General features: G+C 38.6%; 1 protein-coding gene across 1 annotated transcript in view; it reads right to left on the reverse strand.

The window, feature by feature from the left end:
* The window catches only part of dhh (desert hedgehog signaling molecule), a 33523-nt gene extending 18937 nt beyond the window's left edge, over positions 1 to 14586 (reverse strand). The window contains exon 1 of the mRNA XM_034172409.1: positions 13584 to 14586. Within this exon, the coding sequence (XP_034028300.1) occupies positions 13584 to 13892 (309 nt within the window). The 5' untranslated portion in view covers positions 13893 to 14586. The remainder of the gene's footprint in view (positions 1 to 13583) is intronic.
* Positions 14587 to 15136: the final 550 nt, after the last annotated feature.

Raw genomic sequence — 15136 nt, forward strand, 5'->3', positions numbered from 1 at the left:
TCACTGTTATGCAGATGATACTCAGCTTTATCTATCCATGAAGCCAGAGGACACACACCAATTAGCTAAACTGCAGGATTGTCTTACAGACATAAAGACATGGATGACCTCTAATTTCCTGCTTTTAAACTCAGATAAAACTGAAGTTATTGTACTTGGCCCCACAAATCTTAGAAACATGGTATCTAACCAGATCCTTACACTGGATGGCATTACCCTGACCTCTAGTAATACTGTGAGAAATCTTGGAGTCATTTTTGATCAGGATATGTCATTCAATGCGCATATTAAACAAATATGTAGGACTACTTTTTTGCATTTGCGCAATATCTCTAAAATTAGAAAGGTCTTGTCTCAGAGTGATGCTGAAAAACTAATTCATGCATTTATTTCCTCTAGGCTGGACTATTGTAATTCATTATTATCAGGTTGTCCTAAAAGTTCCCTGAAAAGCCTTCAGTTAATTCAAAATGCTGCAGCTAGAATACTGACAGGGACTAGAAGGAGAGAGCATATCTCACCCATATTGGTCTCTCTTCATTGGCTTCCTGTTAATTCTAGAATAGAATTAAAAATTCTTCTTCTTACTTATAAGGTTTTGAATAATCAGGTCCCATCTTATCTTAGGGACCTCATAGTACCATATCACCCCAATAGAGCGCTTCGCTCTCAGACTGCAGGCTTACTTGTAGTTCCTAGGGTTTGTAAGAGTAGAATGGGAGGCAGAGCCTTCAGCTTTCAGGCTCCTCTCCTCTGGAACCAGCTCCCAATTCAGATCAGGGAGACAGACACCCTCTCTACTTTTAAGATTAGGCTTAAAACTTTCCTTTTTGCTAAAGCTTATAGTTAGGGCTGGATCAGGTGACCCTGAACTATCCCTTAGTTATGCTGCTATAGACTTAGACTGCTGGGGGGTTCCCATGATGCACTGAGTGTTTCTTTCTCTTTTTGCTCTGTATGCACCACTCTGCATTTAATCATTAGTGACTGATCTCTGCTCCCCTCCACAGCATGTCTTTTTCCTGGTTCTCTCCCTCAGCCCCAACCAGTCCCAGCAGAAGACTGCCCCTCCCTGAGCCTGGTTCTGCTGGAGGTTTCTTCCTGTTAAAAGGGAGTTTTTCATTCCCACTGTCGCCAAGTGCTTGCTCACAGGGGGTCGTTTTGACCGTTGGGGTTTTTCCGTAATTATTGTATGGCTTTGCCTTACAATATGAAGCGCCTTGGGGCAACTGTTTGTTGTGATTTGGCGCTATATAAATAAAATTGATTTGATTTGATTTTTGATTGATTGATGATTAATAGAGGGGCTTTATTGAACATGCACAAATTGTACGTAAGACAATAGGATCTTAATAAATAATTAAACAACTGCAAATTATAAAGAACATAATGCTCATATGGCTGAGGGTATTTTAGCATTTCATTATTTTTCAGTTTACAATACAGAACAGGAAAAAACAAACAAACAAACAAAAATACATTAAACAGAACACACCATTGGGGGGGGCAGTGCCTTAATTGAGAGAGTGGTGTCAGCTCAGAACATGGCACCATTTTGGTTCCAACTGCACTGAACTACTGAATGAACCTTTTATGTTTTCAACTTTTTTTTTTTTTTTATCATTTAACCACATACAGCAACACATCCAGGTACAGGTGCTTTCAAAATAGATATAAAAATAGTTAAGCTATCAAATTTACATAAATTCACAATTTATGATGATTTATTTAATTCATTTAAAGCCTGATTGATGCAGCTGCACAGCTGTAATTCTGTGCCATGCAATGACGTGCGTGACAGTTATAAAGTTCCCTGTCACTGGATTATGCTTTATTATGGACTAATTTGACCCTCAACAAGATTTTCTTTCTACAATCATTACCTCTGAAACAAAGGTAAGCTGTACATTTTCATCTTTTACCGACTTCGTGCTGTAAAGTTGTGGACCTCTCTGATCCGTTTGTAATCAGTGTGCGCACTGCAAAAACTATTATGATGGCGAACAAAGCAGTGAATGCAGAAAAGTGTCAAATAACAGCCTTTTGTGTCTGATATAACAGGTGCAAGCTCAGGCTGTGTGTCCGAGTCTGAGCATGGTGTGAAAAAAAATAAACTGTTGGACTTTTAATTAGGGAAATGACTCCGGTCCCACTTTACTGAAATCACGAGTGCCAGAGTGCTGAACATTATTTTGTACCTCTGTTACTGTGCACCTCCAGACTGTTCAGGGTTTTCAATGGAAATACATTGCGATTGGACGGGACATTTTATCCGATGTGAGTGAAAAATCCGTTATACAAAATCCATTATACAAAATCTGTTATATACGATGTTTATTACATGGAAAACAATACAAAAGCATTGGGACTTTTTTTATCCGGTGACTGTGAATTTTTATATGATGACGGTTTAGGTGAGTTTTACTGTACATGTACATGGGACTGAACAATAAATTTACCTCACAAAACTTTGACGATGAAGTCGCTTCCATCCCACATGGCTGACTTTATTTTCCCAAATGTTTCTTCTGTTCGGATCTTAAGGGAATCTGTACATCTTGAAGCCCTTGTTGTGTCTATTTGTGCTTACAAATGCACAGCAACCCGGCATTTTCAGCGAATAAATAAATAAAATAGCTGGATTTCCATGCAGACAGATTAACAGCGAACGCTATTTTGAACCCAACATGGCACCACGAGTCACATGACTGTTTTTTTTTTGTTGTTGTTTTTGACTCGCCATGTTGCCACTCTTTCAATTAAGGCACTCTACTACCTGTATCACAGACTTATTTATCTGATCTCATAACAACTGAAAACAAGACGCATCCTCCATCTTGTATGCAGTCCATTTGGACCGTAATCTTGTATGCGTCACTGCTTTGGTCCTAAGAGAGAAACTTGGTTTTTCCATGGAATATATCTACTCTACAGTGTCCCACCATTGATCTTGACTTGGTGGATCACATTTCAGCCAGTTCTTTGCAATTGTCTTTTTGCATGCAAGAATCAAAATTTTAAAGAGATAAATATCCTCAACTTGAGACAGGGCACCAGGTATCAAACCCAGGAGCACAATGCTGGGGTCTTTTGGTATTTTGAAAAGAAATGTATCCTCAAAAGACTGAAGAACTTTTTCCAAAAATGGTTGCAGTTTTGTATATAACCAAAACACATGAAAGTGATTGGCATTCATGTGCACACATTGGGCCTCATGTATCAACGTTGCGCACTTGTGGCGTAAATTTACGGTGTAAATTTGAAGTACACCAAAGTTGCCGTGACATGTATCAAGCAGTGCGCACCTGTCCATTTCCGGCGTACGCCCGACATGACCTTGATAAATGCAACGGGTGAAAACAATCGTAATTATAATGAACACGTCCATAAATATTCAGACTCCGCTTCAGACACACCCTCATTTTATGACATGGAAGCCAGGAAGACGGCAAAGAAAAAGAACTCCACCAATCACGAGGCGTGCCAATAGAGCGTCAAAAGCGGCCGTCGTATTAATTGTTTTGTAGTATAATCAAAAAAGTGTTACAGTGGTCCCTCGTTTATCGCGGGAGTTACGTTCTAAAAATAGCCTGCAATAAGCGAAGTCCGGAAAGTAGTCAGCGTTATTTTTTACAATTATTATAGACGTTTTAAAGCTGTAAAACCCCTGTAAAACCACTTTAGACACTTTTCTCAATCAGGCATGAACATTTTCTCACTTTTCTCTTGTGTGTAAACACTCTCAAAGTTCAAACCTTTGTAGAGAAATAAGACCAACCTGTTTTCAGGCCCAAACATTTGTTTGAGAAATAAAAATAGAACGTTTTCCTATAAATAATTATGATGGCTTTTAGAACTAATGAATTTAATTTTAACGATCAACGTACGAGGTTGGACACATAAGAAATTATTAATAGTGACTGACCAGTATTTCACAGTTCCTCTGATCGCGCCTCTTCGTCCTGACGCCCCGCCTTTTTCCACTGAGTCAAACCTCGCTGCAGGTGTCTTTTTCCGAGTGAAGAACACAGTTATGTGTAGTTGTTGGCGCTCTTTTTTCTTCTGGGCGAGAAGATTCTTATAAACAGACACGCAGACCACAATGCACTGTAAAAAAGCATGCAAAATTGGACTAAAAAAATCAGCGAAACTGCGAGGCCGTGAAAGGTGAATCGCGTTATAGCGAGGGACCACTGTATTCTCTTTTCACATGTCAGTAATTCTTGACATGTGGATATTTGCTAGCTCGATTAATAAGACACGCCTAATTTTTCAGATTTCTATATTTTTAAAATGTATTTATTTATTTATTTTATTGTAACAAATGAATGGAGAAGACAAAACCTGATTGCAGCACGGGCGAAGGGAATGACAACACTATAGTTGTAATTATCAATTTCATTGTCTAAAACGGTCACACCACATAAAGTTAAGCTCAGCTCTGCTCTGGCTCCAGGCTCGAAGTCTGGAGAAAAAGGCGAGCAGCGCTTTCTTTGCGGTCAGCGCTGTGGCCACGGATCATGCTCGAGACCAACAATCCCGCAAAAGCGGGATTTGTATTGATTATTATGTAGTATAATCAGGAAAGTGTTATTTATGTAACATATGCATTGATTTGTATGATGGCACTGTTTATCATGTTGATCATATGTGGATTCCAGTGCTGGTTCATTTTAGCGTATAATTTACACCACCTCTCGACCTGGTGTATATTTTCAATGCACCGTACGCCAACGACCACATTGGTAAATGCCAAGTAGCGCAGCCATTTTGGCGTACACCCCATATACGCTCAAATATCGCCGTACGCAACGTTGATACATGAGGCCCATTGTCTCCAGCAGTGCTGCTGCACTTCTATTTGTTTGCTTTTAATCAATCAATCAATCAACTTTTTTCTTATATAGCGCCAAATCACAACAAACAGTTGCCCCAAGGCAATGTGAGGTGTAATAAAAAAATCAAATTAAATTCTTCCAACCAAATTCCCTCCAACTCTTAGAGCTCGTGGGAAATTGCTGTGTTTTACACATGGAGTACCAATCACTCTCTGACCATTGAATGTTCATTTCCTGCTCCCACTATGAATTTATACTGTTTTGCCTGTGTCAACTCTTATATAGTTAGAAACAATTTTTCCAGGGATATGTTTATATGCAGTTGTGAATTTATACTATTTTGCCTGTGTAAACTCTTATATACTTAGAAACAACTTTTCCAGGGATATGTTTATATGCAGTTGTCAACACATCAATCAACTCATTACTTTCTGCTGAAATTCCTTTTTTAATTTCTGTATCATAGAAGTGTCTCAGGTGTAGATAGCTATACAGGTCCTCATTTTCTAAACTAAATTCTTTTTTGAGTTCACCAAAGGTTTTGGCTGTTCTTCCCTCTAATTCCCTCTTATTCCTTTATCTGTCCATCTTGCAAATGTGGTATCCATCTCTCTGGGTCTAAACCTGGGTGTCTGACAGGGCCACATCAAAAGTTTGATATTGCATGTTTTCTTTTATTCCTGTGAATTTTATTCCTTGATTTTACTGTAAAGCACTTTGGTCACCTTTTGGTTGCTGTAAAGGGCTATAAAAATAAATGCTGATTGATTGATTGATTGATTGATTGATTAATTGATTGATGACTGTGCATTTAGGCATTTTCCTACAATAAGGAAATTAAGTTTGAGTACATCCTCATTTGAATAAAATAACCCAAAGACTTGTGATTCAATTTTGGTGCATACACCTATTATTACAAGTCAATGCATATCACGATACATAATTACTTCACTGCTCACAATAGTTATACAGAAAGTAATATGTGCTGAATGTTTAACATTAACAAAACAAATTATTGTGGAGTATAAATCCTTGATGTTATGTTTCCTATTTGAATATTTTATAAATCTTTAATGATTCTTCTGCAAGAGGTTGTTATTTTTTCCATGCAGTCATTAATTTTTCATAGTATCATGATATTCTTAATATATATACATATACATACTATATATATTGTTATTCTTATTCTTATTCTTATTATTTGAAAAATTTGTGATTTTAGCTAACCAGTAAACAATGGACATTCTGCTCCAATGTACTATGAGAGTTCATGGTTTTGAGGTTTTAAATGTTGTTATTGTCATTCATCTTAGTTTAACAGTTTTTACTGTTATTGATTTATTGTGTTTTTGTAGTTCAATTGGTTTAGTCATTTTAGTTAAGCATTATGGTGCTGTTACCATGAGTGATTTAAGTGTCATGATGGTACCATGAGTGAAATGTGTAGTGCTTTTAATGTCTTTGGCCACCGTCTGTTTGTCAAATTAAAAGCACTTGCTTACAGCAAATTGCAGAAGACAAAAGGCTATACATGCATGCAATTTTGATCATGCACTGTGATTGCAAAATTGCAAAACTGTGGAGAGCTGACATTTGCCATTTGGCATCTATATTGTAATAGCCAAATGGCTTCTGTGTGCGTGATCACACACAAACTGTGGAGAGTTGACATTTGCTGTTTTGTATGCTTATGTATTTTGGGTCAAAGATGAACAGTGCTAAAACGGAACGTTGATAGGGTTAATATTTTAGAGATGCTACATATATTAACTAACAACACTGAACAATGGACATTGATATTTACATTCTGGACTCACACGCCATTCCAGAAGGGGCAGTAAATCATCTATATATTAAAAGCATGAGTGCGTGTGTGATTTTATTTAATTAGTTCAATGTAAGTACATAATATAATTGTAAATACATTAAACATACATGGATGACGCAAGAAAGTGAAAATACTTATTTTGATTGTAATCCATTTAAAAATCAAATGAGAAAATAGAAGTAAAAATTAAATAATAATAATGATAAAAATAATAATTCTGATAATAATTATTATAATACTGATAATAATAATAAAAGTGTGTATATGAGAACAAGAACCTAAACAATTTATAAATACATTAAGACAGTAATTTACCATTAAAAAAAATTATGTAATTAACAAGAAATTAAAGGGTTGAGTTCTTCAAAATACTGTTGAGGTCTAAGGTCTATGGTTCTAAAAACATTCTGGACTCACTCAACATTCCAACTCATTAGTTCCTCAATCAAACTTTTAAATGAGACTACCTAAGGTGGCAGGAACTGTGTGATGGCTCCATGTTACTTATAGTTATGGGATGTGTGCAATATGGGGGGGGTTGTGTGTTATACTGTTACTTTGTTGTGTGTTATACAACCCCAGTTCCAATGAAGTTGGGACGTTGTGTGAAATGTAATAGATAGATAGATAGATAGATAGATAGATAGATAGATAGCTAGATAGATAGCTTTTATTATCATTGTCATTACAACAATGAGATGTCCGCACTCACATTCCACATACAAAATAAAAACAGAATACAATGATTTGCAAATCCTCTTCAACCTACATTCAATTGAATACACCACAAAGACAAGATATTTAATGTTCAAACTGATAGCCTTTATTGTTTTTTGTGCAAATACGAGGTCTGTCCATAAAGTAACGGTCCTTTTTATTTTTTTCAAAAACTCTATGGCTTTCATTCATATGTTTTTACGTCAGACATGCTTGAACCCTCGTGCGCATGCGTGAGTTTTTCCACGCCTGTCGGTGACGTCATTCGCCTGTGAGCACGCCTTGGGAAGGAGTGGTCCAGCCCCCTCATCAGATTTTCATTGTCTGGAAATGGCAGAATGAAAAGAACTTTTTTCCATCAGAATTTTTTCAGAAGCTGTTAGAGACTGGCACCTGGAAACCATTCGAAAAATTTATCTGGCTTTCGGTGAAAATTTTACGGGCTTCACAGAGAATAAGGACTTTAACTACAGCTTTAAGGACCCCTTTAAGGACGGTCGGTGCGCCGCATTCCGAGCTGCGATGATGAGGCACAAGCCACCGGATCATTTCTAAACGGATGGCTCTGTGGATACGAGACCGTCGTGTGTTCTTTCTCTGGTTATCAAGAGCTGGGCATCAGCCATTTTCCGGCAGATTTCACTTTTAACAAGAGATTTTGTCATGGAAAGCCGCGCGGAGGCTTCGTGCGTCACAACCGATTCGCTTTGGAAGCGAGACAAAGGAACACCTCCGTTTCAGAGTGTTAGAGGACAAGTTGGGACATGCCTATCTCGGCTTTCAGTGCTTACCAGTCGAGTGAGTATAAGAGAAATTGTGGAGAGCTGGACATGTCCCAACTTGTCCTCTAACACTCCGAAATGGAGGTGTTCCTTTGTCTCGCTTCATCTGCGAATCGGTCGTGACGCGCGAAGCCTCCGCGCGGCTTTCCATGACAAAATCTCTTGTTAAAAGTGAAATCTGCTGGAAAATGGCTGATGTCCAGCTCTTGTGATAACCAGAGAAAGAGCACACGATGGTCTTGTATCCACAGAGCCATCCGTTTAGAAATGATCCAGTGGTTTGTGCCTCGTCGTCGCAGCTCGGAGCGCGGCGCACCGAGTGTCCTTAAAGGGGTCTTTAAACCTGTAGTAACAGACCTTATTCTCTGTGAAGCCCATAAAATTTTCACCGAAAGCCAGATAAATTTTTCGAATGGTTTCCAGGTGCCAGTCTCTAACAGCTTCTGAAAAAATTCTGATGGAAAAAAAGTCCTTTTCATTCTGCCATTTCCAGACAATGAAAATCCGACAAGGGGGCGGGACTACTCCTTCCACAAGGCGTGCTCACAGGCGAATGATGTCACCGACAGGCGTGGAAAAACTCACGCATGCGCACGAGGGTTCAAGCATGTCTGATGTAAAAGCATATGAATGAAAGCAATACAGTTTTTGAAAAAAATAAAAAAGGACCGTTACTTTATGGACAGACCTCGTATTAGCTCATTTTGAAATGGATGCCTGCAACACATTTCAAAAAAGCTGGGACAGTGGTATGTTTACCACTGTGTTACATCACCTTTCCTTCTAACAACACTCAATAAGCTTTTTGGAATTGAGGATACTAATTGTGAGATTAATGTCCGGGGTCTCCGTTGTCATATTTTGCGCTTCATAATGCACCACACATTTTCAATGGGCAACAAGTCTGGACTGCAGGCAGGCCAGTCTAGTACCCGCACCCTTTTACTACAAAGCCACACTGTTGTAACGTGCAGAATGTGGCTTGGCATTGTCTTGCTGAAATAAGCAGGGATATCCCTGAAAAAGACATTGCTTGGATGGCAGCATGTGTTGCTCCAAAACCTGGATGTACCTTTCAGCATTGATGGTGCCATCACAGATGTGTAAGTTGCCCATGCCATGGGCACTAACACACCCCCATACCATCACAGATGCTGGCTTTTGAACTTTGCGCTGGTAACAAGCTGGATGGTCTTTTTCCTCTTTTGTACGGAGGACACGACATCCATGATTTCCAAAAACAATTTGAAATATGGACTCATCAGACCACAGCACACTTTTCCACTTTGCGTCTGTCCATTTCAAATGAGCTGGGGCCCAGAGAAGGCAGCGGTGTTTCTGGATGTTGATCATGTATGGCTTCTGCTTTGCATGGTAGAGTTTTAAGTTGCTGTATGATGTATGATGAACTGTGTTAACTGACAATGGTTTTCTGAAGTGTTCCTGAGCCCACGCGGTAAGATCCTTTACACAATGATATCATTTTTTTAATGCAGTGCCGCCTGAGGGATCGAAGGTCACAGGCATTCAATGTTGGTTTTTTGGCCTTGCTGCCTACGTGTAGAAAGTTCTCTAGATTATCTGAATCTTCTGATTATATTATGAACTGTAGATGATGGAATCCCTAAATTCCTTGCAATTGAATGTTGAGAAATATTGTTTTAAACTGTTGGACCATTTTTTTCACGCAGTTGTTCTAGTACAGCAGATAAGTGAATATTTACTGAGGGATCCTTCAAATGGTGATGCAAGCACCAAATTTGGCACACATACTCCTTAGACATTACTCTTTTAAAAATGCAGGGTACCCATGTGAACTTTCAATAGGTGGCCAAGAAGGGGTCAACTGAAGTATTACACAGGGGTCAAAATTTACAAATGCTCCAATCATATTGAAAGGTATTCCATATTATTTGTCTGATCATAAAGATTCCAAAAAGGTATAGTTTGGACTATCTGTGAATGAATGTTCCAGAGTTATGGGGTAAAAACAGCAAGCACAGTGACAAAGGTCAGTTTCAATTTGTACAGGGGTCAAAAGTTAAAGTTGCTCCAATTTTGGTAAAAAGCGATGCAAATTATTAGCTGGGTGAATACGGTTTTAAAAAGGAATAGCTTGCATCATGTATCATGCTTAGTTATCATGTTACAGGGTAGCATATGTCACATGTCATAGAATCCAATGGATGCTGATATTGTTTAACCTTTTACTTTGCAAACCAAGCACGCAACACAGTCAAAACTATTCCATTTTTATTCCATTTATTAATCCTATTAGCTCAACCAGTAATTTGCACCACTTTTTACCAAAATTGGAGCAACTTTAACTTTTGACCTCTGTACAAATTGAAATTGACCTTTGTCACTGTTCTTGCTGTTTTTACCCCATAACTCTGGAACATTCATTCACAGACAGTACACACTATACCTTTTTGGAATCTTTATGATCAGACAAATAATATGGAATACCTTTCAATATGATTGGAGCATTTTTAAATTTTGACCCCTGTGTAATACTTCAATTGACCCCTTCTTGGCTGCCTATTGAAAGTTCACGTGGGTACCTGGCATTTTTAAAAGAGTAATGTCTAAGGAGTATGTGTGCCAAATTTGGTGCTTGCATCACCATTTGAAGCATTTTTTTCAGCTATCCGCTGCACTATTCACAAAGTGGTGATCCTCACCCCATCTTTGTTTGTGAATGGCTGAGCCTTTTGGGGATGCTCCTTTTATACTTAATCATGACACTCACCTGTTTCCAATTAACCTGTTAACCTGTGGAATGTTCCAAACAGGTGATCTTTGAGCATTCATCAACTTTCCCAGTCTTTTGTTTCCCCTGTCCCAGCTTTTTTGAAACGTGTTGCAGGCATCTATTTCAAAATGAGCAAATATTTGCTCAAAAACAAAAAAGTCTATCAGTCTGAACATTAAATATCTTGTCTTTGTGGTGTATTCAATTGAATATAGGTTTAAGAGGATTTGCAAATCATTGTATTCTATTTTTATTTACATTTCACACAATGTCCCAACTTCATTGTAATTGGGGTTGTATTTATATTTATGCTGTGTGCTTATATTGGGTGTGTTTTTATTGTACATTGTATGCAGCACGAGTGCAAGATGTATTTCCCTTTGGGACAATAAAGTATATCATATCGTATCATATCGTATTATAGAAACTTTGCACAATTTATTACCACCCTTGAAAATATCAGCTACCTATTTATAAACACTACCCAATCTGGAGCCCGTGGATCTCCGTGGGCAATGCACTAGTTAATTATTAACATCCTATTATCTTACATACAATTTGTTCAGTAAAGCCCCTCTATTAATCAATCAATCAATCATAAACAATATTTACGTTTTAACGGCATCTACAGATACATGTGTGTGAGCATACATCATGAGCTTTTGACAAGAACGGAAGGTAGCTTTGAGTTAGCGGAACTTAGCGTGTACAGAGTTTGTAGCTAGCTAGACCAGCCTATGACATCACCATGCTAACATTCGCAAAATGTCTTGTAAATCACTTCAGAAGTGTTATCAGGTTCCAAAAGCAGCGTTTTCAGTTTTAGAAGTGTTTATTTCTCACTAGCTTTTACATAATATATATGTATATTATGTAATATATATTTATATATTACATAAAATATATATACATAATTATATATACATTAATTATACATTATTAATGTCAATAATTAAAAGTATATATTACATAATTATATATTACATATTACAGGTTATATTTATACACAAACGAAATGGAGTTTGCCACTAGCTAGACCAGCCACTGACATCACGGTGCTGCTGTACTCTGATTGGCTGTCACCCCCGCCTTAAAAAAAGGAACAGAATGAAACAGAATGTGACATTTTAACCTCTTAAAATACCTCTTAAAATAGGTAAACGTTAGCCATCTTTGAATTGTCCAAGGTCTGTGTCCCAAGAATGTACCCTGTGAATTTGAAGACTCTGACAGTAATAGGACTGGACATATGCTGAGCACAGACAGATGGACAGACGGAGGGACAGACAGGTGCAAAGTCTTCACGATACTCAATCGCCATATTTGATGGCCTCTGGTAAAAATGCATATTTTGAGGAACTGGTTAAAGATAACCCTATGTAATTAAACACTAATAATTAAACGCTAATATGAGGTCATATATCACCATTCTATTGGTCATGTGAGCTCTGACTTTGGGTAACCTTGAAAGGTCAAACACAAAATCATAAATGTTTACCTCACACAGTTGTTGAACATTTCCAAAGTCCTGCCAAATTTCTGTTGCAGTACGGAAAATTTAAGGTCGAAACACTTTATTTTAGGCGTCTGTGAAGTTCATATTTGGACTCTGGTTCTGTCTCTGAGACACAGCCAAAGCACTGTGAATTGTGTACAATATGGCCACACAGTCTGTGGCACAGATACTGAGACACACTTTCTCTTCAAAGAAAGAAGTCATGAACATCAAGCATCCATTTAAAGGAAAATGGACAGAAATATGTCGTTTTTAAACACCTGATTTTTTACATCAGTAGGTTTTCATCCAGTTTGGCCAAACTTGATGGAATGATTGAGGGCCAGACAAGGACAAAGTGATTTGTTTTTTCGCAAAATTTGGCAAATATCAAGACCAAAGATAAGGTCAAGATTTGCGCCCATCTTCACTAATTCGTAAAGTAGTATAAGATAAGATAAACTTTATTGATCACAGCGGGGACAATCACTTGCAGCAAGAGTTGTACAGTAGTAAAGAAAAAGAAAAATATTTGCATTAAAGAAAAGTGACTAAAGTATATTGTGATGTTTGCTGGTGGGTGCATAATTACTGATGTGAACAGATTATGTGAAAAATACAGTATAGTGAGTATAAGTATATATAGATAAAGTTATTGCACAGGATAAATTGCACAGTGAGCATGTAATAAAGCACAAAAGATGGTAGCAGAAGTAGCTGATTAGTTTTCCAATTACTAATGCAACTTCATATCTGTTTTGTAGACACCTGGGGACATGTTAGGATTACGGGCCTTTCACTACTCATGACCCAGGCCGTGTTTTGACCAGACTTTGGTTCCCCGGCCCCAGACTGTAGCTGCTCACTGCTTCTAGTGGTTAGATTGTGTCCAGCTATAATTAGGATGGGTTAAATGCATGTATAATATAATGTTATTATAAAATATAATAACATCTTGTTTTGTCGAGTTTGAGGTGCAAACTATTTCACCTGCTGGAAAATGTAGTTGATTGGTCAGAACATCAATCAGCAGCTCTGCTCTGCATTTCTTCATACTAACCAATAACAGAGGTCAATGCAAACAAACGACACAATCATTCATTGCATGCAACAAAATTCCTTTGAAGCAGATAACTGAACTTGATTAGCCGTTCCTCTCCACTCTCACCTTGGTCATGAAGCGGTCTGCATTGGTGTTCTCTTCATCTTTGAAGACAATATCTGGGTTGTAGTTGCACACGAGTTCATTGAACCGCTCAGAGTTGCGTGTGATCTTGCCCTCTGCTCTCCCGCTGGCTCCAATGTTGTTTTCGGAGAAGTTTGGGACGAACTGCTTGTAGTGCATGGCTGTGAGTTTCCTGGGCCTGTGCCGGACACCGTACCCAGGGCCTGGTCCGCATCCCTGGACCAACCATGAGCAAGTCCACAAAGCAAGCAGGCCGAGCTGTGCCTGGCGTGCCCACCAGGACCGATTCATTTGGGGAGGGTTTTGGCTCCCAGGTGTCAGGGTGTCACAATGCCAGCATGTGGATTGGTGACAAACCTGGGACCATCCCAAATCACGGAATATTAATATTTTTATGACACAGTTTCATTGTTATAATCTACTATTGTGACTGTTTTCACTCCTTATCAGAAAAAAACAAACAAAAAGGCACAAGTCACTTGTCCTAATTTAAATCTGTAGCTTTGATAACCGAATTGATCTGATCAGAAACAGCTTGATATCAGTTACAAAAACGAGAAGACGCAGCAGCACCAGCAGTTTCCAGCTGCATCAGCTGTTTTTACGCACATTCGCCTCCGATCTTCTTCACGCGTCCCTCGGAGCTTTTTTTTTTTTTTTTGGCACAGGTGGTTTTCGTGGATCTCACTGACTGCGCGCACGATCCACAGTTGACGCACAAACACGACTACTCCCTGACTCCCCCCGCCAACGTGCGTAAAGCTGCAATTCCGTTTGTCTGTGCGAAAATGTCCTTCTTCTTTTTTTTCTCTTTCTTTTCTCCTTCGTCCACCGTCTCCGGCAGAGTTTCGACGCTCCTGGCCACCTTGCGCCAGCCATTGAGTCTTATTAGTGTCCGGACAAGATTGCCCTCCCTTCCTCTGCGCGTTCCCACTTCGGCAGCACACGCCTCCACTCCAACCTCGAAAAAGACACACGAAGCTGATTTATGCGCACACACTGACCCCTATGCAGCTTCAGACATTTAAAGACAAATGTGACTGATGTCAGTCTTTCTATAACCACTTGGAAAAATGTAATTCCTCTTGACACTTTCGTTCTCATCTTTGTTTTTTGTTTGTTTGTTTGTTTGTTTTTTTTACACTTTATGGAACTTGATCCCTCACTGTCCTCCTCCTGAGGAGAGTGGATGGACCAACAAACAGATGAGCATTTTGATCCTGTATGAAAAAAAGAAATCACTTTATATTTTGGTTCCACTAAAGTGTGCCTTGTGGATATTTTGAAAATGGTCTTTTACATCCTGATGGGAGGGGTTTCATTTTGTTTTGTTTTGTTTTGTTTTATTTGTTTTTGAGGGGCGGGGTTACAGCCAATCAGAGTAGAGCAGCACCATGATGTCAGTGGCTGGTCTAGCTAGCTGCAAACTCTGTTTCGTTTGTGTGCAAATTATAACCTCTTTGTCATATATTATGTAAAAGCTAGCAAGAAATAAACACTTCTAAAACTGAAAACTCTGTTTCGGAACCTGATAA

This window comes from Thalassophryne amazonica, chromosome 6 (genome assembly GCF_902500255.1).
Source record: "Thalassophryne amazonica chromosome 6, fThaAma1.1, whole genome shotgun sequence".
NCBI classification, from domain to species: Eukaryota; Metazoa; Chordata; class Actinopteri; order Batrachoidiformes; family Batrachoididae; genus Thalassophryne; species Thalassophryne amazonica.